Source organism: Medicago truncatula, chromosome 2 (assembly GCF_003473485.1).
Source record: "Medicago truncatula cultivar Jemalong A17 chromosome 2, MtrunA17r5.0-ANR, whole genome shotgun sequence".
NCBI classification, from domain to species: Eukaryota; Viridiplantae; Streptophyta; class Magnoliopsida; order Fabales; family Fabaceae; genus Medicago; species Medicago truncatula.
The window spans coordinates 10,070,450-10,094,821 of NC_053043.1; the positions used below are offsets into that span (position 1 = coordinate 10,070,450).

Here is a 24,372-nt window from a genome sequence, read left to right on the forward strand (position 1 = left end):
AAGAGTAAGTTGAACAATAAATTAAAATCTTAAAATCAATTTTAAAATCTAAATATATCAAAATTGAGTTACTTTTAAATTTATATTTGGTAGTACTTGAAAAAGTAACTCAACTTAGATCTTGTATATTCATGTTGAAACAAAATCAATTTTATTCAAGAACAACCAAATATATCAAAATTAATTTTACATCGTTAAAATTAATTTTGATCCCTTAAAAGTGAAATCACATGATGTCATGTAAGCAAATAAAAACGATGCTAATAACTTACCATTCTGGAAAGATTTGAATGAAAGAAGGTCAAAACCTTTTTGTTTTTATGCCGAAGAACTGAAAACTTTTTTTCAGAGAACGAAAGTGAAAACCCTGAAACCTTTGAGAATATATATGACACAATAAGGGAAGGATTTGTTTTTTATTTATACCTTTTCTTAACAAATATAACTTGCACTTCGTTCGGTAACTTAAAAATTCAGTTATTAAGTTCTTCTAATATATATATCTTGGCTTTCATTAAATAGTATATATTGGAATGAGTATATATTGGCTGTCATTAAACGGTATAACCTGATAACTTATTGATAAAGTTTTCCCAATTTTCTATTTTACTCGGTCAAACATATTTGGAATCTCGTGATCAAATTAAAATTTCTGCAATCGCATAAAAATATACCACAGCAGTTGTGTTAAAAAAAAGAAAATATGTATTTATATTTAAATTTATTGTAACAATAAAAAATTATAATTATTTCAAAAATAATTCATTTGGGATTGACCTAGCAGTTGGTTTGAAATTTTGGGATATGTTCTTATCAAGGTCTCATATTAGATTCCCTCTAGTAACAAAATTGTATCTAAAATTACAATTAAAATGATCATATTATAGAATTATATAATATATTCGCAAATAAAAAATACATTTAATATATTTCTGCTTAAGAACAATTTTATAAGCCAAAAAATAAGCCCCAAAATAAATAAATAAAAGTGGACGGGATAATGTTATACTTTTAAAAATATAAAAATGAAGGCTTTAAATCTAGTATGAATATTGGCAAAAGCCTTGCATTTGATGTGTGTATAGAGCTGATACTTTCAACAAAGCGACATAACTTTAAAAAAGGACAATACGATAAGAATGATAATGATGAGGAAATACAATCACCCGAAAAATCTTTTAGAGTTAATAATTTATTTGATGCAAGAATGATGAAATCATTGGATAATGATAAAGTAAAAAAAACTTGCTCAAATTTTAAGGTTGTGTTTTCTCATAAGAATTTGTCGAATGTTGATGCAAATGATCATTTTTTTTCTTCCAATTAAAATATTGCAAATATCTTTGCCAAATGTGTTGATGTCAACATTTGAAATTCTTGAGTTTGTCAAATCCACCGATTGTTATCCAAACGTTTCAAGTGCTTATCGAATTCTCTTAACTATACCGATGATTGTTGCATTTATAGAAAGAAGTTTTTCGAAGTTAAAATGATTGAAAAACTACTTGAGATTGTCAATGTTACAAGAAAGATCGAACGATCTAGTCATTTCATGTATTAAGAACGATGTGATAGAATATATTGATTTAGACAAAATTATCGTTGACAATGCCTTTCAAGCTGAGTTAATTGGTGCAATGAGGGCTATTGAGACTGCTCACCATAATGGTTGGAGCAATCTTTGGCTGGAACTCGATTCAGCTATGGTGGTGCATGCTTTGAACTCAAACTCTCGGGTGCCTTGCAGGTTAAGAAACAGATGGCTGAATTGTAGAATCTTACTTCAATCTATGAATTACCATGTTTCTCATGTGTTCAGAGAGGGAAATCAATATGCAGATGGATTAGCTAACATAGGTCTTTATGTAAACCACTTCACATTATTACAAACAATTCCTGCTTCTTTGCAAGTTGTTTTTGGTATAAGGCTGACCTAACTTCAGATTTATTCTTTTTTTAGGGGGTATTGGCCTAGTCCCCCCTCCCTCTTATTTTCTTTTGGTTATATATATATATATATATATATATATATATATATATATATATATATATATATATTGTGACAGCAGCTCTTTGTTGCTCCACTCTTTGCTAAAGAAAAAATTAGTAACATAACTTCTAAAATTGGTCTCATCAATTGTTTTGCAGAGTATGTGAATATTAAATAAAAACTTCAATGTTTTTACTTATTTCCCAGCACAATAAAAATTAATCATCAAACAAATTATTTTTACATTTATAACCAAATATTTTTTTTCACACTTTAGAGATTTCAATTTTTTATATATTTATTAATTAAGGTCCAAATTATAGATTCACCTTATACCACCAAAATTTTAAAAAGGAGCTGCCTCTATTTTTTTTATTTTTTTTTGTAACAATGTATTAAACGCTTGTGTTTACTTTGACACACCTTAAGTTAGGTAAAACACTCCTTTGCTGACAATGATTATCACATTTACAAAATCAAAAATTGTCTTAAAATAATAATAATTATCAATGTTCCTTCAATTTATTTTTATTATCAATGTTTTTTATTATAGGGTCATCCTAACTTATACCTTAAGAGTACAAGTTAAAAACAAAAAAGAAAATGAAAATTAAATTTTGCATTAAAAAAATAAACTTTTAAAATGTTAAATGCACAATTTCCAATATTATATTTTTATTTTTGGTTTTCTCAACACGTGCCTTTAGCTTTTTCATTTTTCATTTATATTCTCTAATTAATATTATTTTAGGGAATTCTCTGATTAATATTGTGTGAATCATTATTGCCTCGATCAAATCACTAGCTAGCAATACTACAAAGGTTTAACTAGAAAGTATTTCATCTGTCTCAAAATAACAGTCGTTTAAGGTTTGTGCACATTTATAAGAAAATGATCAATTGTGTTGATTTCAGCAATAAAATTAGTATCATTTACTAAAATATCTTTATTAATTGTTTAGGTGGTGACATCTTTATTAGGTGCTCTGGTGTTGTAACAGATATTAGAGGATTCATCACTTTAGCACACCTTGTGCGGGGTGAATAACTCTGCCTTTGAACAATATATTTCATATTGATTTGTTAAAAAATAATAAACAAGTGTATAATAGTGAAATAAAATAAATTTTAAATTGACAATTATTTTAAGGAATAGAAAAAATACCAAGGGACAATTTTTTAAGAAGGAGGGAGTAAAGAGCAAGTGGAAAATGAAAATCTCATGAATAAAATTGTCATATCCTCTAAATCAAGGATACATAAGTAATAACAACAAAATATAAGAAAATTGAATTTAGCATTTTCTGTGTCTCCCTCTTTCTCTCCACTACGCTTCTCAAAGACGCAGCGTTTCTAAAACCCTAATCGGTACGATTCTCTCACTTCGTTTTTCACCAATCAATTTCTAAATCAACCAAAAAATTCTTCTTCTTCTTTTTTTCTTCTTTATTTCAATCCTAACTTTGAAATTAAACTTGCAATTTTCATTTTAATCGCTATGATTATAATAATTGTATCACATGTTAGATTTACCCCCAATTTTAATTCTAGGGTAGAAAATTCATTTGCTTGCATTTTTGGTGACCCATTTGGCTTCTAATTATCATGCATTGATTACTTTCTTCTGGGCAATCTATGTTGTGATTTGTTAATATGTTAATGTCACTCACCTTACTTACTTAAAAATTATGTTTTGGTTTTTTTTTTTTTTGCGAAATTAATTTTAGGGTTTGTGCTAAGAGAGGTTATGAGCATGTTCTTAAGATTTGGTGTCATTGTGGAATTGTGATGCAAGTTGTTTATGAGCTCATAGTTAAGAGAGCTCATTAAATATAAGTGTAGTTTGAAGAGAATGTATGGAAGAACATCTGGTCTTGATAGGTTTAAGAAAGCCGAGAGTTTGGAACCGTTCTCGGTTAATGTTAATTCATCCTCGAGAAATGTTGCTCAGTCTTCTAGTAAGGTAGTTGGTCATTCTTCGGCTTGGCCGCTGCCACAGTCGAAGAATTCTGTACATCAATCGCAACATCAACCACAACATGGTTCTCAGAAAGGTGTGGGAGTGGAAGCTGCTCCGTTGTTGGGGCAGAATCAACAGGCAACTCAGATTGGTGGAGGGCAATCGATGTGGCAGCCGCCGGATTGGGCGATTGAGCCGCGGCCGGGTGTTTTTTACTTGGAAGTTATGAAGGATGGTCAGGTGCTAGATCGGATTAATTTGGATAGACGGAGAAATATTTTTGGGAGGCAAATCCAGACTTGTGATTTTGTGCTCGATCATCAATCCGTCTCTCGCCAACATGCTGCTGTCGTTCCTCACAAGAATGGCAGGTTAGAACATATCTCTCTCTCCTTTGCTGTTACTCGAATGGATGTGATGCTTGTCTATATAAATATGATGTCATTTTGTTTCTGAATTACATATTCTAAATAATTTGTCTCAAAAGTTAGTGCAAAAACTAAAGCTTCTTTTCCAATAGTTTGCATCTATTACTTGGATCAAATGACACCATATTACCTTATCAAACGAAAGCATTCAAACATACTAACTTAGGAACCACTTCAGTGTTTTTAGATATTGAGCTAAAATATGTCTTATATAATTTAGGAATGATGGATGATTCCCTTGTCACTTATAGCTGTAACAGATTTTTTTCTCTACTTTATTTCAGTGTATATGTAATTGATTTGGGATCTGCACATGGTACCTTTGTTGCAAATGAGCGTTTGACCAAGGATTCACCAGTTGAGTTTGAAGTGGGACAATCATTGCGGTTTGCTGCATCCACGAGGTTATACATATTAAGAAAGAATGATGCAGCTCTTTTCCCTCGTCCTTCACCACCCACAGGGGTTAATTTCCCACCACCTCCTGATCCATCGGATGAAGAAGCTGTTGTTACTTATAATACGCTGCTGAATCGTTATGGCATCAACAAGTCTGATCTAGTGTCCAAATCCACTGAGCTTGGTAGTTCAACAAATGGCAAAAACAAGGATTGCCAATCAGAAAGAGCTGCTAAGAGAATTAAGAAGATGAGAGTTTCATTCAGGGATCAAGTTGGGGGAGAGTTAGTTGAAGTTGTTGGAATTTCAGATGGTGTAGATGTAGAAACAGAACCTGGTCCAGTTGGTGTTAAGGAAGGAAGTCTAGTTGGTAAATATGAATCTCTTGTACAAACTACTGTAATTCCAAAGGGGAAAGGGCAGTCCTCTGCTAGGGAGGTAGATTCATCCCAAAAAGGTGTGACTGATAAACTACAAGAAGTCCTAAATAAGATAAAAAACCCCGTTAAAACTGGGATTTACGATGACCTTTATGGAGAATCATTATCTGTCAAAGTTGGATCAGCCTGGGCATACTCACCTGTCAGTAGTGGTGAACGAGCGCCAGCAGCTAAGGAGAATGGAGAAAGTGGAAAATCAGACAGTAATCCAAGCAATCGAAGCAATGCTGATTACACGGACGACGATGACGATTTGTTTGGGTGACTATTGAACCTATGCAGATTGCATTTTGGAATAGATTTGTGGTATTTTTTGAGTTTCACAGTTCACAGGGAGTTGAAAACATGCAAAATATTATGTTGTGCGCTTTTTTATCATCTGGATTTACTGTTCCATTGCGTCCATAACCAATGTTTACCACTGTATACTCCACAAACTCTTAAAGATTGCAGGTTCATCCTTAAATGGTAAGTTACCCTTTTTATAGAGCCATTAAATAGTTCAAGTAAGGATTTGTCTCAACATTTTCTAAGATGCTTTTCCTGGTATGTTCTCAGTAATAAGGATTGACCAGTAAAGTACATTGTTACTTGGAAGCATATACTGATTTCTGGGTTTAAAATAGTATTAAAATGACATGATACTGGTTAATTATGCTGTTAACTAAATGTCCTACAAGAAGGTTGCGATAGAGTGTTAAATGATTGGGTCCTGCAACTCCCTAGGACTAGGGATACCAAATATATTCAAAATGAGTGATACAGTATTTCTGAGTTTTAAGTTAACATTAAAAAGTAACCTTAATGACATCATAAATAAACAAAATGACTGCCAATTCAAAGGGATAAACTAATCTTAATTAAATGTGCCAATCATAATTCAGAGCTTGTTTTGCTAAAAAAATATTTCAGAGCTCGTGTTTCTCATAAAGCTTTCGATGATAAATTGAAATGGATATACTTGACATTTGCGCTTCAAATTGGGATTAAATCCAGGACCGGTCCAAGAGTAAGACCATAAGACATTCGCCGGAGACCTAAAAAAATGTAAAGAATTCACTTGAAGAAACAAGCTAGACTCTTTGGCCAGACAGGAACATCTTTAACGTGGGTTATTGTAGAGTTCCTTCCTGCTTCATGTGCAGGAAAATATTAGTCCTTAAAGGAAGTCTTTACTACACTTTCTTCTAAAAAGGAGAGTCTTCACTACACTTTCCTCTAAAAAAAGAGTCTTTGCTACACTTATAAATCAGTAATTAGCAGTAAGCTCGTTTTGATGGAGTGAGGTGGATTTTCAAACCTTGCTTTAGTTAATAAATCAGTACAGTATATTCATTAATTGTGTTTACATAAACATAACCGCATGCCAATCACATTATTGATGATGTCTGAATTAATTTCTGTTTCATGCCTGGCCATATATCTTGAAAAATTGATAAAGTAACAAGTGACATGATCATCCATAAATATTAAAGCTTGCTTCCTTAAATGTCAAATTTGAAACTCCCACTTCACAAAAGATAGACACAATCATCCATAATTAATTGCTACACAGCAAGTCTCCATCGTTACAATATACAGAAAGACACATCTATAATAATTGAAATAAAAATAAATAACCATTTTATATAAATAGTTAACTACAACTAGTATAGTATATTACTAAGTACTAACAAACAATAAGTGTGGTGAAATTAACTTTCACTTGTACAATAAGTGTGATCATAGTCTCCTTTATTAACCATATATATATATATATATATATTTTTTATAATGCTAAAACTTAAAACTTTAGGGTGAGTTTAATTTGCTAAAAAGTAGTGGACTGAATTGGATAAACTATCAAAATATCAAAATATCTTTTTATTTTCCTACATAAAAAAATAGTATATTCTAGATCAAAATGTTGGAACAAAATGTGTTTAACATTACCCTTTGAGAGTTTTGATGATAACAAGTATTAAAAATTGTCAATTGGATATACTAATATTTGTTCAAGTGTACAAGACCATAGACAAAAAGTTGATATCATTATTAGGTTTTGAAAGAGCAAATTAAGAGCTAAGGAATCAACAAAAAGGAAGCTTGAAGCATCTGAAGAGAAGTGCTCCTGAAGTGATGACGTCATCAGAAGCAAGTTCATCAGAAGCATCTCATCAGAAGAAAGATCACCAGAAGCTGAAGTTCATCAGGAGATGCAAGACTTAAAGCTTCAAGGGCTGTTCAATGGATTCAATCTCGTCCAAGCATTGCAAAAGACCAAGAGGAGTGAAGCAACAACTATTTTGAAAGGATTTGAAAGCATTGGATGCTTGTTCTTTGAAGAACGTTGACATAGTACAATTGTACGAAATGTACAACCACTATCTCCACTACTCAGTTTGTGTCTCTGCTACAAGACAAGAATAACAGCTCTGCCTGCAACAATGTTCCTACATACTGGGAATGGATTTGAAATTGATCCTTCGTAGGACAATAACCATATTAGACAAAAGATCATTGGTGATTGATCAAAGCTTCAAACGACTCTTATTTTGATGTGCTGGCAATTCACAACGTCTCTTTCACACCTCTATATAAAGGAGTGAAAACTTAAAGAATGGCAAAACTCAACAACAATTTGAAAGCGCCAAAACTCTGCTGAAATTTTTCTGCATCAAAAGTTCACTTAGAATTTATTATCAAAGTTCATATCTTAGAAATTCTAGAGTCGTAAGAGTCTGTATCTGATTTGTATTGTGAACACCACTGATTGTATATCAAGTGTTCAACCTCAAATATTTTTCTGTGTAATTCTGTTTGAATTTAGAAATCTCTTGCAGTTGTGCTTGAGCATTAGAAGTCTCTTGATTGTGTTCAGGAGCATAGGAAGTCTCTTGCAGTTGTGCTTGAACATTTGAAGTCTCTTGCTAGTTTTAGCAGTGGGCAGTTGTAATCAAATATTACATTTTTAGTGAACTCTCCTTGAAAGTGTAAGGGGGACAGGACTACTTCCGGTTTGTGGAAGGAACCTGTATAATTGCTTTGTGTCTTTCTTCTCTCTCTCTGTTTTATCCGCTGCTATTTAGTTCTGAACATCACTTTAGAAGCAGAACTCTATTTGCTTCTGATCAGTGTTTTCAGCTTAGGAGAAAACGAAAAAAAAACTAACACAATTTAACCCCTTCTTATATTTTTCTCACCGTCACAAAATACATTTGGAAATGTTTTTTCCTCGTATGAATTTTCATGATGATGAGAGATATATCAGGGAGAAAGATAACTTTACCATGGTTAAGAGAAAATAAAAGCACATCAAATAAAGTGCTGCATGCATAATAAACAAAGATGTTGGTACTGATCCAGAGAAGAATTGATGACTATATACATTCATGAAAAGGCACATGGTCGGTTCAAAGATTAGTTTGAACACTTCATAATAATTACAAGATCTAATTAAGAAACTCAAAAGAAATTGGTGATAGTGATCACTATTATCATGATCATGTTATTGAGATCATGATGTTCATCATTTAATCTGCGTGATAAATAAATGTTTTTTTTAATTATCAAATAAAAGAATGTATTCAATAAATAAATTCAATAATTAATAATTAATCAAAATGATGTGACATTTACAAAGGCTTAATGGGAGCGCTGTTATATATTGAACACAGGAAAATGAAAAAATTATCCTAGTTTGTCATTTCTTATCACAAAGGTATTGTCAATATTATTTTTCCGATTTTTTTTTTTTTTTTTGGTTTAGTGATTGGAATTCATGATAAAGGAAATAACTTCTCATTGATTTGATGCTCTAAGGCGTCTTAATCAGATGCATGGGTTCCCTCGTCCAATTGAATGTGATATGACACAATAAAAATTTGAGCTAATCGATCAATGCACGAGTGAATAAATATGAACGAAGAACAATAAGCAAAATTTGTAAGATGAGACATATGAAGTAGAAACGTGGGTGACTTATATTTGGTCTTAAAAACAACCAACAAAGACAAGTCATGACAATCTCATCAGTTTCATGTATCAAACGAATTGACTCGTGGTTGCGACATACAAATAAATTCGTGTTGCAATAATCGCAAAACTGAGAATTACAATGGTCGCAACCACAACTGCAATTTAAAACTGTGTGTGATGTCCTTCACGTGTCTGTGGTTAACACCTTTGATATATTACGTGTCGACATATTAGTGTTAGTATGAAGTTCAATGTTTATGTGATTTATTGGTAGGGCTAATAGAAGAGGAATATCCAAATCCATGGTTTAGTGGGAGTAGCATGATGATGAATGCACAGTAGATATTTTCACCTATGTAGGGACTTGGCCCTACACATAAGAATCTTCACAATTAGTATATGAGCACACTCCAATACATTACCCCACTTGCATTGCATGCTTTTTGTGTGAGTTAATCATACATTACCAATTTTCAATATTGCTGTTCAGGTGAAGACTTCTTTTTCAAATTTCCTTCTATTCTATTCAAAGAAGATTATCATAACATGCTTTTGATACATTACTATGTTGACTAATTCAAATGAACCATACACTGTGTCTTCCCACATGACACTATTGATGCTTCCTTAGTGGTATTTCTTTGTCTCTGAGGATTACTTGCATGAAAGTAGTAAAGCATATTCCACTTTCCTTTTCCACTTGTTAAGCCATATATGCCTTCACTTCAAACACTAATGCTTCTGCTTCCCTATGAATACTTTTCTGCTTCATATCATTCATATTCATAAGTAACATATCACTTATAATATATTGTTCACATCACAGGTATGTTTTCTTCTTTATTACTTTTTAAAATTCTTTAGTCATTTTTTAGTGCATAATTTGTTATGTGTTTGATGAATGAATGGTCTAATAATGTGAGCATAGGGAGAAAAATATAACTAGTGTGTAGCTAGGGAGGAATTTGATTAAAGCATTGTGTTTTGACTTAACACTTCAGAACCAGTTAAAAGCCTTTTTTCACTATGTTATAAAAATGAGGAGCACTTTTGTCAGATATAAAGTATATAGGTTCTATGTACCTATAAAATTCCAATAGGAAGAGGACATAAAGTAATGATATAACTTTCTTGTGGAGGGAAAGAAGAGTGTAATATGTGGTAGAGAACTTTATTCATTGGAGAAGGGAAGAGTCACATAATTGGCTAAATGCCTTCATGAATACCATCAAAGAATCAAATTAGGACGGGTGGCTTTTATGCAATCCAACTTGGAGCATATTTTCTATCGCGGTAGATTTGTCAAAATCATGGTGGCAGCGTTATTTTGTTGAAGTCCAAAGTGTAGCTTTTGACAAAATCACGGTGGCACATCGTGATTTTGTTAAACTCACTGTCAGTTCAAATTAAGGAGAGGGTGTTGGCGCGGTGGTGTGGCCATGGTACGAAGCAGTGGACGAGTAGAGTAAGACATCTTGAAGTGATAGCTACGTCTGTGTTGCAAGAATCAGACATTTATGTACATCTTTCAAATCACGGCAGGTTTGACAAAATCACGGTGATTTTGTTGAAACTTCAAAGTAAAGTTTCTGCGTAATTTTGTCAGATTCACCGCGAAATCTGGCAAACCTAGTTGATAGTTATTGTGTACATGAATTATTGATATTCTGTTACACAGCAAAGCTAGCTGACATTAACTATACACTTTCTGAATTTTCACTATGATGAATAATTGAATTGGGATCTGTGAAAATTACCTCAAAGAAAAAGGTGACTTGTAAGGCCTGCAAAAGCTGAAGCTATTTTTTTTGTAGAAAAATATGAAGGGCAATGCTTCTGTGTTGTGGAAAGCAATGTATGCTGTTCTACAAAAAACATAGTACTTTTTTCACTTTACCATCATTTGTCTGTTAAAGCACAGACCAAAGTGTATGTCCGATTTTAACAAATGAAAGGACTAGCACTAACATCATATATATCCTCAACAACCATTATAAGTTCTTCTTTATAGACCTTATAGATTAATGTTTTATTGATTTCAAAATTTGAAAATTGTCTAAAAGAGTTGCCTTTATGAAACTAATGCTAAGCTCTTTCAGCAACTATATGAATAAAATATGGAAGAAAAAGAGAAATAAAGGAAGAAAGAAAAAGATATATCTTCCATGTTTCTTGGTTCCTATATAGCTGATGAGGGGTCAGATAGTTGAGAAGACACTTCAGCAGAGGATCACTGCTGACTAATTATTAGAATAGCAATCCAATTCTAAAGTAACCAGAAATGAACACACTAGAGTACAATGATTGATCATGAAGTTCGACTAATCGTGTCTACTTATCCGACAGTAGATTGACTACATTAGTTTTATATGTGAGTTAGAGTTATAGAATACAAAGTTTTGTTTAAATACTACAATTCAATTTACAAGTTTACCCCTGAATCGCTCCGCTAAACTATACTCAACACTAATTATAAGTTTCAGTTGAGCAAAAAGTCCATTTTACTTTATATTTAAGAGCTGCTTTTATGAAACTAATGCTAAGCTCTTTCACTAAAACAATGAATGATATTGGTATTATCTTATGAAGTTTTGGCCACACACTAGTTATTGGTGCATCACTTTCTCCCGGATTTTCATACCCTTTTCTCAACATAACCATAAATTCCTCTCTCTCTCTATATATATATATATATGGAATCAAAAATGTCTTCTGAAAAAAGTGGAGTATGTGGTAACACACTATATATACATTACTCTATATATTTGCCTTGGAAACAATACTTTTGATCCAACTTCCTGCTAAAGCAAAGTTTTCTTTTTTCTTTTGTCATCCCCTAAAACTAATAGTTAATTTCCCAAGTTTTGTCACATTATAAATAGTCTTTACTATCTATTCTCTACCTAGACACCACCACTACAAGTAAATCATTGGTTTCCTAGGGACAAAAACCCTTGGAAATAACCAAAATCCCTCGGAAGAAATGGCCGAAGATAATCTTTTCTCTTGTAGTGCGTTAGTCACGGTAAATCATATTGTTCATTGCATTATGCACCTTCTATAAGGATAAGTGAGCACTTCTTTTGAAGAGTAAAATATGAAATTTTAATTGTTGATGCAAAAAAATCAATTGTTCATGCATATTATAACACATTTATAATTTGTTATGTACGTGCATATAATATCAACGTTGATTTATATAGCCGCAACAATTGATATTGTTTATTTTATGGTAACATAAATATATTGATATTAACATTCCCTTTATCAGTTTTCTTGGTTTTTTTTTGTTGACTTTTGTTTTCCTTCCTCAAAGTTATAAACATAACAATAATTATGATACTATGCTATATTACATCACACATGATCAGTTTACAAACTCATTCTCTTCAGTTTCTTGTTACATGTCAGGAACTAGCACAGTAGGTATAATGACCTGAAACCTGGTGCAACTCAGTTGGAGTGTTCCCACATTCATATCATTTTACATAATTAGCATCACATCAATCATAGTAGAAATTTTCAGAATTTATGCTGGCATTGAAGTATAGGTTTGTCTTGATCATAGATATCACAATAAATAGCTATGAAGTTCATGAAACTTGGAACAAGGTCAGATACTTTCTATACAGAACAAGCTACCAGGTATTCATTTTCATCTGTAGTCTCTAATTAGGCTAATTTCTTTACATATTCTCCAACAATTTCTCAAATCAAACAGCCACATCATGATTTGATTTGAGATTTTTTGACAAGATATAAGTATAGGAAACTTGATTTGAGTTTAATCCTTATTATCATAATCATGAATGCAGGAGTCTAGTTTCAGATATACCTCCTGATCTTGTGATAAAAACCAATGATACAACTTATCTTATACACAAGGTATTGGAATTAAATTGAGTTAAAATTTAATCTGGTTCATCTATAATTCTACTTTTGTTACTTGCAGTCTCCACTTGTTTCAAAATGCGGCCTTCTACAAAGACTTTGTTCTGATACTAATGATTCTAAGAGTGTTCCTCTAGAGCTTAATGATATGCCTGGTGGATCAGAGGCTTTTGAACTTTGTGCAAAGTTTTGCTATGGAGTTTCAATCAACATTAGTGCTCATAATATTGTACCTTCACTTTGTGCTGCTAAGCTCCTTCAAATGAATGAGTCTATTGAGAGGGGAAACTTTGTAGGTAAACTTGAGGCATTCTTTAGTTCATGCATTCTAGAAGGTTGGAAAGACTCCATTGCAACGTTGCAAGCCACTGAGAAGTTACCCGAGTGGTCTGAGAATCTTGGCATAATAAGAAAATGCATTGATTCAATTGTTGAAAAAGTTCTTACACCCTTATCACAGGTAAAAAAAAAATGAAGGCTATAAAACTTCCCCTCATAATAATTGATAGACAGATGGATTTCTTAGAACATTTTATGTCTAACAATGGTGATTATTTGCAGGTTAAATGGTCCTACACCTACACTAGGCCCGGTTACAACAGAAAAGAGCATCATTCTGTTCCAAAGGATTGGTGGACTGAGGATATATCCATTCTAAATATAGATCTTTTCAGGTGCATAATAATGACTATTAGATCAGCACATGTTCTTCCACCACAGCTAATTGGTGAATCTTTGCATGTCTATGCATGTAAGTGGTTACCTTGCATCATAAAGGTTAAAAGTTCAGGAAGTTCAGTATCGCAAACGGAAGAATCCAGGGAAAAAGACAGAAAAATTCTTGAAACAATTGTGAGCATGATTCCTGCAGATAGAGGCTCAGTTTCAGTTGGTTTCTTGTTAAGACTTTTGAGCATTTCAAGTCATTTAGGTGTCTCTTCAGTGACAAAAACAGAACTAATAAAGAGAGGTAGTATACAGTTTCATGAGGCTGCAGTGAGTGATCTGAATTCTTATGATGTAGAGTTAGTTCAAGTTGTGTTGGAAAGTTTTTTGAAGTTTTGGAAAAGAATCTACCCTGGTTCTGTGGACAATAGGAACTACTTGTTAAGATCAATCAGAAAAGTTGGTAAACTTGTTGATACCTATCTTCAAATGGTGGCAAGGGATGATGATATGCCAGTGTCAAAGTTTGCAGCTCTTGCTGAAACTGTACCAGCTATTGGCAGATTAGAGCATGATGATTTATACCAGGCAATAAACATTTATCTTAAGGTGAATTATTAGCACCAATCATGTTGTTTCTTTCACATAATGTCTAAACTGTCTTAAATTTTCATGGTCTTTTTATTAGACCATTAACGACAATTTAGATAAGTTAACTAAAAAATGGTCTGCGGCTGCAGTTGTGGCTGTAATGTAAGGGTTTTTGAGGTCTCATGCAATGCATCAACCTCATTTGACTGTATATTTTTTAGGCCTCATTTGACCATATTTTAAAGCCTTGGTTATATTTACGGTGCATTTATAATGTGATGTGTGTTTAATGCATAAACAGGTGCATACAGACTTGAGCAAGGCGGAAAAGAAGCGCTTGTGTGGTATTTTAGAGTGCCAAAGATTGTCCCCAGAAGTGCGTGTGCACGCTGTCAAAAACGAGTTTCTGCCATTAAGAACTGTTGTGCAGCTCCTATACTATGAACAAGAGAAAGACTCAAAGGAAACCTCTAGTACAAAGCTGCAAAAACAACATGAGCTACTTCTAGGAGCAAAAGAGAGACCTGCCACAAGAGATAGCCATGGTAAGAGAGAAGAAATCACAAGAAGAACCTCTCTTGCTGAGAGTAGAGAAAAGGGTCAACACAAAACTAAAAGGTTAGATGATAAGTTATGCTTGGACTTTGAAAAAAAGATGGTTATAAGAGGAGTCAAAGAAGAAAGTATTCCAGGAAGCATGTTGAACTTGGATCATAAGGAAATGCTCATAGGAAGGACAAGAAGTTATAAATCAGAATATGGAAGTGAAAAGAGAAGATAGATCTAATAATAATGATACTAAATCTTTGAAAAATTCAAAGCAATTAAGCAAATTATTTTCATTACTTTGTGTATCACTTTATTCACTATTCTTATCTTGTCATCTCTTAATGCCTTTGTCATAAATGTAATCAGGGTGTGATCCAATGTAATTTCTATCACATTTAAAGGCTGTATTTGTATTTATCAAAAATGTCAATGCACTTGAATTAAAATAGTGAATTATCAAACTGGTTATTGACTTTGTAGGGTGCTATCAACTTAGTTCTCTGGACTAATAAAAGTTAAAAAATGTCTTCAGTCTTTTTATCAGTGATGAAACTAATCTAGATTCTTTGGACTAATAAAAGTTAAAAAAGTCCTTCTCTGTCAGAACATTAAATAACAGTAAAACGCTAAATAATCAACTTTAGATTTTTGCTTATGAATGGAACGACCAGAATTTAACTACACTAGGCTGCATCTCGTGCATTGCCTTTTTGCGTTTTTATAATCAAAAACTTGTTTACATAGGTTCTTTCTATATGCAGATCGGCGAGTCAAATGGTGTCGAGTGTAACGTAGCATTACAAGACACTCATGATTGACATGCAAAATTACAGTGTAGTGTTTCATATAAGATGAAACAAAAAATTGTGGATGAACATTTGAATTCTTTGTTCTTTATTTACAATTTCCTTGCAAAATTACATCGTAGTTTCTTCCATATCATGAATCATGTTCCTTACTAGAACTGGAATATTGTCATATTTTGGTGTTTGTTGAAATGTCTGTTATGCATATTTTGCAGCTTAGTATTGATGGAGACTAAATATATTTTATGACTAATGTTTTTGTTAGAAAGAACACTTTTTTATTGCCATTGTTTTTTTAATATATGCTATTTTTGGATCTTTTACTCATGATATATATTTTTTTAAAGCATATGTTATGTCCCGAGTTTGACTCAAGATAGTTTCTAATAAACTTCTTTATCAAACAAATAATTGAAAATGATTTTTAATATGCCTTTTGGCAATAATTAAAAGTAAATAATAAATAATACACGCAAAAAAAAAACTAGTAAATTTCTTGTGGATTTTCATGCGGGAAGCTATAATTTTATGAGGTTTTACCAGCAGAAATAACTTTGTTGCGGAATTACCTGCAGTATGTTCGAGGGAAACATATTTGCGAGTAGGGAATCTCCTCCAACTGACCAAAGGTTTCCTGCGGATATTTTTCACTTTTCCCGAGGAAACTTCCGCAGGAAAATTTCATGCGGTTCCTAAAATACTCCGGAAACAATTATCCACAAAGGACATGAGAACCTTAATCCTTGTCAAAATTCGCAATAGTTTCTTGTGAAAATTTCACTAAAATCTGTAAGGAAAACAAAGATTTTTAGTAGGGTAATATAAATAGACTAAAAACTTATTTAAAAATATTGTAAAAATATTGTATGACTTACACTTATCACCATCTAATCAATGTTATGGAGACCTGAACTGAAGAGGCTTTTTTATGTTTTTTTTATGAAAAAAAATAAAATAAAATATGGTTTGATAGAAATCATTTTTCTTTGTTCCGTCCATAAAAATGCATTCTATTCTACGAAGAAAACAAGGATCAATGAGTCATCAAGTTTGAACTTGTTTACATCAATGTTTTTGACGATAGTTTGTAATCTCTAGTTCGGAGTTGTGATGCTATTTCCTTACAATCTGTTGTTAAAATTTTTCTCACTCGATTTCGTTTTGATCTCAATTTCCTAACTCTTTTCAGTTTTTTGTTAAAAAGATAAATAATACCAAAATTCAAATCTACCAAAAAAACTGTAGTGAAATTCAGATCAAAATAAAATGGAGTGACAAAAAGTTTTAAGATGAAATTATAACAAATCAACATCAAAGAACTAGAGATGCGAAACTCTTGTTGATGATATCAATGGAAACAAATCCAACTCAGAGAACTCGTTGATCCATTCAAAGTAGGATATAAAGTTTCTTTTAAAGCTAACAAACAAAAGTGATTTCTAACAAGTCAAAGTCGGTCATGAGACTCTCATTAACAATAACACTAATTGGAGGGAAAGGAAGAAAAAAAATGTCAAATATCACATTGATCTTTGAAGTAAAATGTTTATAACGAGTTAATCCTTTAATTTTATTTTAAAACTAATTAGTCTTTTAACTTTTTTTATTTATAATAAATCGATTCTTTGAGTCATATAATAATTACAATGTCACCATTTTTCATTCAACTTCCTTGAAAAGTGCTTATGTTACCATTTAACTTTGAGGTGCTAAGTCCAAAAAGTGTTTATTACTCCAAACATGGTTACTTACACATGTTTTTTTTATTTATTGTTTCCAAATTCAAACCTAATTTTACAAATAAATATTTAATGAGCAACAATATAAATCAAGTAATCAAATGACGTGTTCAAATCAAGGACTGATTTATAGGAATTTTTTTTTTTTAAGATTAACTCGTTACATCTAACTTAAAGATCCTATGAGATATTTGAAAAATATATATATAATAAGGAAAATGTTACTTAAAGGATCGTGATGTTCGGTTAATAAAAAGAAAAACAAAATAAAAGGAAAACAAACTATTTTGAAAGGAAAATGTTATCTATTTTGAGAGAGAGAGGGAGATGAAAAATGGTGTTCTCTCCTTTTCTTCTGTGTTCTGGTTTTTTTTTGTATTGTTTTGTTTTTATATTCTCTATGTTGTTTTTTGAAAATGATGGTTGTATGGTTGAATAGAAGGGTGTGAGTTACCACTTTCATTTGCTATTATGTTAGTGGTGGTTTGAAGAGGAAGTAGATATCAATTTATGTGTTTCTCTCATGACCTCTGCTCATAATCTCTCGCTCTATATCCACCTTTATACTCACAACTCACATGTTAGGTTAATGTTAGTTGAGGAAGAGCTCAAAAATTCAATTATAGGTTCTTTTTTTACAAAAAAATTAAAGGTAGCTGAATGTTACATAGGGGTGGTATATAAAGCAAATGGAAAAAGATAAGTTGGACCTATCCACAAAATAGTACAACTCATTGGGTTGGTAATGTACCGTAATATTCTTTTATTTAACTTTTCTTTTCATTTTAATTTTGAATTTGAAATAAAGAGACACTTTCTTCAGCTATTTTTTTTCTTTCTGTTTTGAAGCTATCATTTTTGTAACCTTTTTCAGTTTTATTTTTTGTAATTAAAGATTATTATTAATTAATACAAATGAAGGAGTATTTTTTTGTATTATTTTAGATTTTATAAGGAGATGTATATATGAGATCACCCAATTTGCGATATCGCCAACCATTTGAAAGGAACAATTTGTGAAGGATACTCTGTCGGTAATATACTTTCGGTTAGTGATCCTATTTTTGATGCTCTTAGAAGAATCGACAAAGAAGCTTCATGTCTTCATCTAGTCTATGAAATATGAGATTCAACATTGAGGATATCAGGAAGGCTATATATAAGAGTTACCATTTCATGAGGTAGTGGATGCTATGTTAATTGATCGCTCAACTAAGAGTAACATACCTACCTGCTCAGTCAACCGAAATATCAATTTTAATAAAATATTTATTGCGAATGGACATGGTTCAACTTTGGGGGATGCCGATGAATATTGGACTGTTAGGTGTCATTTAATATTATTGAGCTTTTGGTTTACAATGGATGTTTAGGTTTTAAGTGGTAATGAATATTGAACTTTGGGGTGAGATGTTTTAGGGTTTTTGACTTGTGACAACTCACAAGATTACAAAGTCTCTTCGTCATAGTCAAACTAGATGTATATCTTGAAAGTTATCCTAACTCATCCTACTTTCTTTTACATTTAGTTAGAAGCCGTTTTCATTGTTATCTTCAAAATACTCTGGGTGGAGCAGAAGCTTTTGAAACTTTGTGCTAAGTTCTGCTATGGAGTTTCAATCAACATTAGTGCTTATAATTTTGTACCTTCATTTTGTGCTGATAAGCTCCTCCAAATGAATGAGTCCATTCAGAAGCGAAACTTTGTAGATTCATGCACTCTTGAAGGTTGGAAATGTCGCTTAATTTGATGTCTTTGTCATTGTTATTTATATTCCTTGTAGTTGTACACACATACAGAGAGAGGTTACAAGGATAAATCAATTTTTGATTTGTCCTTATTTTTTAGAACAAACTCATAAATATAATTAAGAGAGTAAATCCACTTCTTTTTCAGAGGAAAGACTCCATTCCTACATTGTATGACATTTAGAAGTTACGTGAGATGTCTGATGATAATCTTGGCATAATAAAAAATGCATTCTTACGCCCTCATCACATGTAAAAAACATGAAAACCATTAAACTTCCCCACATTATATTATTAGACCGTTGAATTATTTTATTGCAATATCCCTACCAACTGAGCTAAAGTTCACGGGATTTCCATGGGAATTACAACTCGACTTGCCATAAGTTCCCACTACCACTCACCTTTATTTCCATTTTTATTTTTAAATTTAAGGGCTAAATATGTTTTTGGTCCTTATAAATATGTCAACTTTTCGTTTTAGTCCCTCTAATTTTTTTTTTCTACTTTTAGTCCCTCTAACTTTTCGAGTTTGCACAACATAAACGCAGAAAAAAAGTGCAGGGACCCAATCCAAAAAATGGTATAACTACATGTACTAATGACATATTTAAACCCTTTTTTGTAGAGTTTCTTTTAACGGTAACTGCATTGATTAAATATAGTTTTTTCTATGGAGCAACAGAGTGTTGTCCAGTAATTTGATCCTCTCATGGTTTACTTTTGTTCAACTGTGTCTCCTTTTTCTAACTCAACGATTAATTGATCCACAATGCAAAAAAAAAAAAAAAAAAGTAAAGATGAAAGACGACAAAACATGAGTGAATGGTTGAGATTAGTGTGCATCATGAGAGAAAAGGGCCGGAGAGGATTCAAATCCTTTATCTATTTATTTATTTTAAACAAGTAGTGCAAATGCACTACCAAAATATCAATAAAAGAAGAAGATACACAAAAAATAAAAGGGAAATTAGGTCAACACCTTTTCAGAAGTTACAAAACCTATAGTTAGGTAATCTTAACTGATTCTTTACAAATTCAGATTTCAAAAAGTCAGGGAGACTGGGAGAGAATGGAACCAAACATATGAAGACATAGCTAATCCAAAGATAGCTAACAAGTCTGCACAAGTGTTTCCCTCTCTGTGTCGGGCTGGCCCTAGGCATAGGCCAGGAGTGCGACGGCCTAGGGCCCATGCATGTAGGGGGGCCAAAAAATTATATGGAGGGGGGTGTATATAGAAATATTTTGTTTATGGGGTTATATATAGCAAATTTCACCAAAAGGCCCCAACCATTGACATGATGAAGGACAGGGGTGAAGTCTGTTAATGTTTTTGACCTTTTTGGTGCGATTTGCTATAATTACCCCTGTACATCACAATTTTCTATATACATCCTCCCTAAAAAAATTGGTTGTTATTATTAATATGTCAAAAAAATTATTATCGAATAAATTAGTGATATTTTTTGGGACCATTGTTCCTAATAATGTGCCTCACTAATATAAAAAATATTGGGGATATTTATTATCCAAGAAATTGAGATAATTTTCATAACAAAACAAAATATATTTTAGTTGAAAGTGGTTTTACTAGAGAAATTAATCTTAATCATGTCTTTTAAAGGTTTCAAAAAAACAAATTATATCTATATAATAATGTCAACTTTCTTGAATTGAATGAAATGATTGCGTAATTGAATTTGATAATGTGAGAAGCATTCATGATCATGATCGATGTGGCCCACTCAACTTTTTTTGTTTTATTGTTCTTTTTTATATATCAATAGTTGCATTTGACATACAATGTTTTGAGGTGTGAGCATAGCTGAGATATCGACCGTCAATATTAATGCGTGTCTCATCAATTTCAATGAGGTAATTTCTTATCATAAGTGTGATAAAATTATTGATAAGTTATGAAGTGTGCTAAAATTCTCCATTGAATGCGCACTTTTAACATCAATCTAACATTGATTTTGTATCATCATAATGAACTTGTTAGTCACATCTTCATCTGCGTTTAGCCACTGAGTGGGAGGGGGAAAACCAAATGGCTTCTTTAATAATATGAGCTTTGGGAGGATGGATATTAATTTTGAGGGCCTTCAAAGATAACAAACTCCCTCATATTACGAGAAGTTGTTTTAAGAGATTTTCAGGCTATCTTTTTGTTTTGGAATCTAGCTTGATTCCTAGCAAACAAAATAGTGCTAAGAATGTTCACTAAGCAAAGCAAACTTGAATTGCAACTTTACACTTAGGTGTCCAAGGATTGTCAGAGAGACCCCAAATGTCATTTAAAGAATTGAAATGAAGGGAATAATTTAGAATGGTGGCTAACCAAGACAACATTTTTAAAGCAAAATCACATTGAAAAAAAAGAAGATAAAAAGTGGTTTCTTCACTATTTTGGCAGCAGCTGCAGACTGAGGGCAAACTAACACCTCTTCCTTTAATTTCTCATCAGTGGGGACCCTATATTGCATAATCCTCCAACCTAGCAAGGATTTATTAGGAGGGATATCAGATGACCAAACATTCTTTGTTCATTTAATTTTCTGACCTATAGGAGCCTTGAAGATGTAAGCTTCTTTAAAAGATAAATCATGATTGTTTGAGTTTTTCCATAACTGGCTGTTTGTCTGGTATGTAGAAGGAAGGGTGGCTTGTTGAACATTTTGTTGGATATTAGGGAAAGCTTTTTGTACACTTTGAGGGATGGACCATTGAGAGTTAGATATAAAATCACTAACTTTGGCAGATAAATTCTTTGCAATACTAGGGGGAATTCGGAAAATATTAGCAAGGGAGTCATGGCCCCAAGAATCATTCCAAAAGTTAATATCTTCTCCATTACCTATGTTCCATGTAGAGTTTTGAGACTTTATGATGCACCATATTGAAGAAAAGAAATGATAACCAATCTGTATTTTAGGACTGTAAGAGATCTTAAACCAAGACTCCCTTCCTCTTTGGGTTTACAAACTTTGTGCCATGCTACAATTACCACCTTTCTCTTCTCAGTGTCCCCACTCCATATGAAATTTCTTGTACAAGGATTGAAACTGGCCTGGAGTAAACTGAAAGGATCTGCATCATCATACTTTGTATTACAGAGATTACAAGTTGAGTTTTGTCGGCTATAGAAAGGAGAGAGGCTTTCCAAGAAGGCAATTTAAATAGCTTATGGTCTCCCTCTAAAGATAGGGACACCTAAGTATATGAATGCATGGAAGATAACCAATGTTTAAGCGTAGCAAATGAACAAGCTGAGATAGTCTGCTAGCATTAATGGAACCAGTGTACAAAGTTGGCTTAAAAGGGTTAATAATCTAAAACAGGCTGCATAATCAATGAAAAGTTTAAGAGTCAGAAGGCAAGACTTTTTCCCTTTGCAAAATATCATCACATTGTCAGCATAAAGTGTGTGAGATGGCACATGTAAGTTTCTTGTACCTTTGATGAGCATTCCACCTTGCCTTGAAGAACAAGATATTGATACCCCTATTCCAATCATCCTCATCAAGACAAAAAAAAAAAAAGGAGAGAGGGTCTCCCTGTCTCACCCCTCTGGTGCATTTACAGAAGTCATGTTGTTTACCATTTGCAGAGTTGAGAATTACCTCTATCCAATTGCAAAAAGTTAAGTTAAAACCAAAATCTTTGAGAACTTTGAGCAGGAAAGACCACTCTAAAGTGTCAAAGGCCTTTGCAATGTCAATGTTGCCTCCATAAGCTTTCTTGTGCAGTAGATTAACTGCCTCATAAGTCAAGACCTTTAATGAACCCCCTCAGCTCATTTGAAACAATGAGAGGCATGATAATTACCGGTCTATCAGACAAATTTGAAGTTAGCAAGGGCTATGGGCCTATACTGACTCACATATTATTTTTAATAAAAAAAGGAAGAAAAGGATGGTTGATTTAATTAATCAAATTATATGCTACGTATTTAGACCATATATATATAATTCAATAATTAATATTCCATTTCTTTTTTTCATTCTTTAAAAAATAACAATCCCTCCCAAAAAAAAAACGGAGGGTCTAAAGGATTGGGTCTTGGTCGGCTCCTGAACAAATATTGTCTAGGATAATATTCCTAAAGGGTTTGTTGGCTAATGTGGCACGCTCATCGTATTGATAAGTGTTACATTGCTATCAAGACATATGACTGACAAGAATTTGTGAATTAATAGGGTTGACTCGTTAAGTCGACCCTAAAAAAATAATATTCTTTAAATAAATAATTTATTAGTGATCTTTAATTAGCCAAATACTAAAATGTGAAATGTTTGAAAATCTTTAAAAAGAATTTTTTTTAAAAAAATTGACTATTTTTCTTTAATAATTTTTTTTCAAAGTAATTAGAAATGCTATTAATACAAAAAAAAAAATAATACATTAAAGTTCTTTTACAATCATTTTACAGTTTATACTTTTATAGAAAATTCAATTCACTTTTGTTTTTATTTTGAAGATTTGACCAAAACTATTTTTAATATTTTTCGTTGATTGAAATTAAAATACAAAAGCAAATCATAATTCCATAACAACATAAAATATGAAAAGCTGAAAATAAAGAAGATTCTTATGCTCCACTATATCAACTTTGAATTTTCTCCCATCAAATATTTCATTGATTACATGTAATTACTTTGAAGCCAATGAATGGATATTGAATTAATATGTGTGAATTTGATTTTAAACTCGATAAATAAAATTTGAAAGGTCCCGTGAGTATAGTTCAATTGGTGGACAATGTATTATTATATGTAGGGACCGGGATTCGAACCTTGGGCACTCCACTTATTCATCTTAGGTGAATTCTAGCCACTAGATTATCTAACAAAAAATAAAAATAAAAATTTGAAAGAAAACTCAAAATTAAATCATATGATTTGTTGATTAAATGAATGTATAGAATCTCTAATTGCACAAAATTTGAGAATGATAGCATTCAAAAACTGAAATCAACTATTACTCGTCAATACAATGACAGTGAAACACTTTTGTCCTATATGACAATGTTGTTTTTGTCTTTTAAGTTTGGTTCTTTCCAAGATCTCTCCAAAAGTTTTTTTTTCTCTCTCTCTTTCCGTTATATTATTTTGAAAGACTCTTTTCAATATATATATTATCCCATATTTTGTTTCCCTTCTTTCCATTATTTTACCTCACCCATTTTTTTTTTTTTGCTTTCA

At 32.2% G+C, this 24,372-nt stretch overlaps 2 protein-coding genes across 6 annotated transcripts; both read left to right on the forward strand.

Annotated features, from left to right (window-relative positions):
- The first annotated feature begins 3,223 nt into the window (after positions 1–3,223).
- On the forward strand, positions 3,224–5,819 carry LOC11406449 (protein phosphatase 1 regulatory inhibitor subunit PPP1R8 homolog). Its single transcript, XM_003594285.4, has 3 exons — positions 3,224–3,358; positions 3,718–4,321; positions 4,663–5,819. The coding sequence occupies exons 2-3, from the start codon at positions 3,843–3,845 to the stop codon at positions 5,480–5,482; spliced, it is 1,299 nt and encodes a 432-aa protein (XP_003594333.1). The 5' UTR covers positions 3,224–3,358; positions 3,718–3,842; the 3' UTR covers positions 5,483–5,819.
- Positions 5,820–9,645: 3,826 nt separating this feature from the next.
- LOC11405929 (BTB/POZ domain-containing protein At5g47800) lies at positions 9,646–15,324 on the forward strand. 5 transcript variants are annotated; one of them, XM_039830382.1, is made up of 6 exons: positions 9,646–9,664; positions 12,586–12,819; positions 12,990–13,059; positions 13,127–13,525; positions 13,627–14,340; positions 14,624–15,324. In XM_039830382.1, the coding sequence occupies exons 2-6, from the start codon at positions 12,761–12,763 to the stop codon at positions 15,101–15,103; spliced, it is 1,722 nt and encodes a 573-aa protein (XP_039686316.1). In that variant the 5' UTR covers positions 9,646–9,664; positions 12,586–12,760; the 3' UTR covers positions 15,104–15,324. The 5 variants fall into 5 exon arrangements, with proteins under 5 accessions (XP_039686316.1, XP_003594335.1, XP_024631655.1 ...); XM_003594287.4 differs by lacking the exon at positions 9,646–9,664 and adding an exon at positions 9,688–10,000; XM_024775887.2 differs by lacking the exon at positions 9,646–9,664 and adding an exon at positions 10,058–12,199 and having other exon boundaries at positions 12,743–12,819.
- The last annotated feature ends 9,048 nt before the right edge of the window (positions 15,325–24,372 follow it).

What these genes read in the sequence shown, in the direction of transcription:
- LOC11405929 (XM_039830382.1), top strand. Translation starts at nt 12,761, where the DNA reads ATGAAGTTCATGAAACTTGGAACAAGGTCAGATACTTTCTATACAGAA. An exon ending in TATACAGAACAAGCTACCAG is followed by an intron (nt 12,820 to 12,989) that starts GTATTCATTTTC and finishes TCATGAATGCAG; the next exon opens with GAGTCTAGTTTCAGATATAC. An exon ending in TTCTTACACCCTTATCACAG is followed by an intron (nt 13,526 to 13,626) that starts GTAAAAAAAAAA and finishes GATTATTTGCAG; the next exon opens with GTTAAATGGTCCTACACCTA.
- LOC11406449 (XM_003594285.4), top strand. Translation starts at nt 3,843, where the DNA reads ATGTATGGAAGAACATCTGGTCTTGATAGGTTTAAGAAAGCCGAGAGT. An exon ending in GTTCCTCACAAGAATGGCAG is followed by an intron (nt 4,322 to 4,662) that starts GTTAGAACATAT and finishes ACTTTATTTCAG; the next exon opens with TGTATATGTAATTGATTTGG.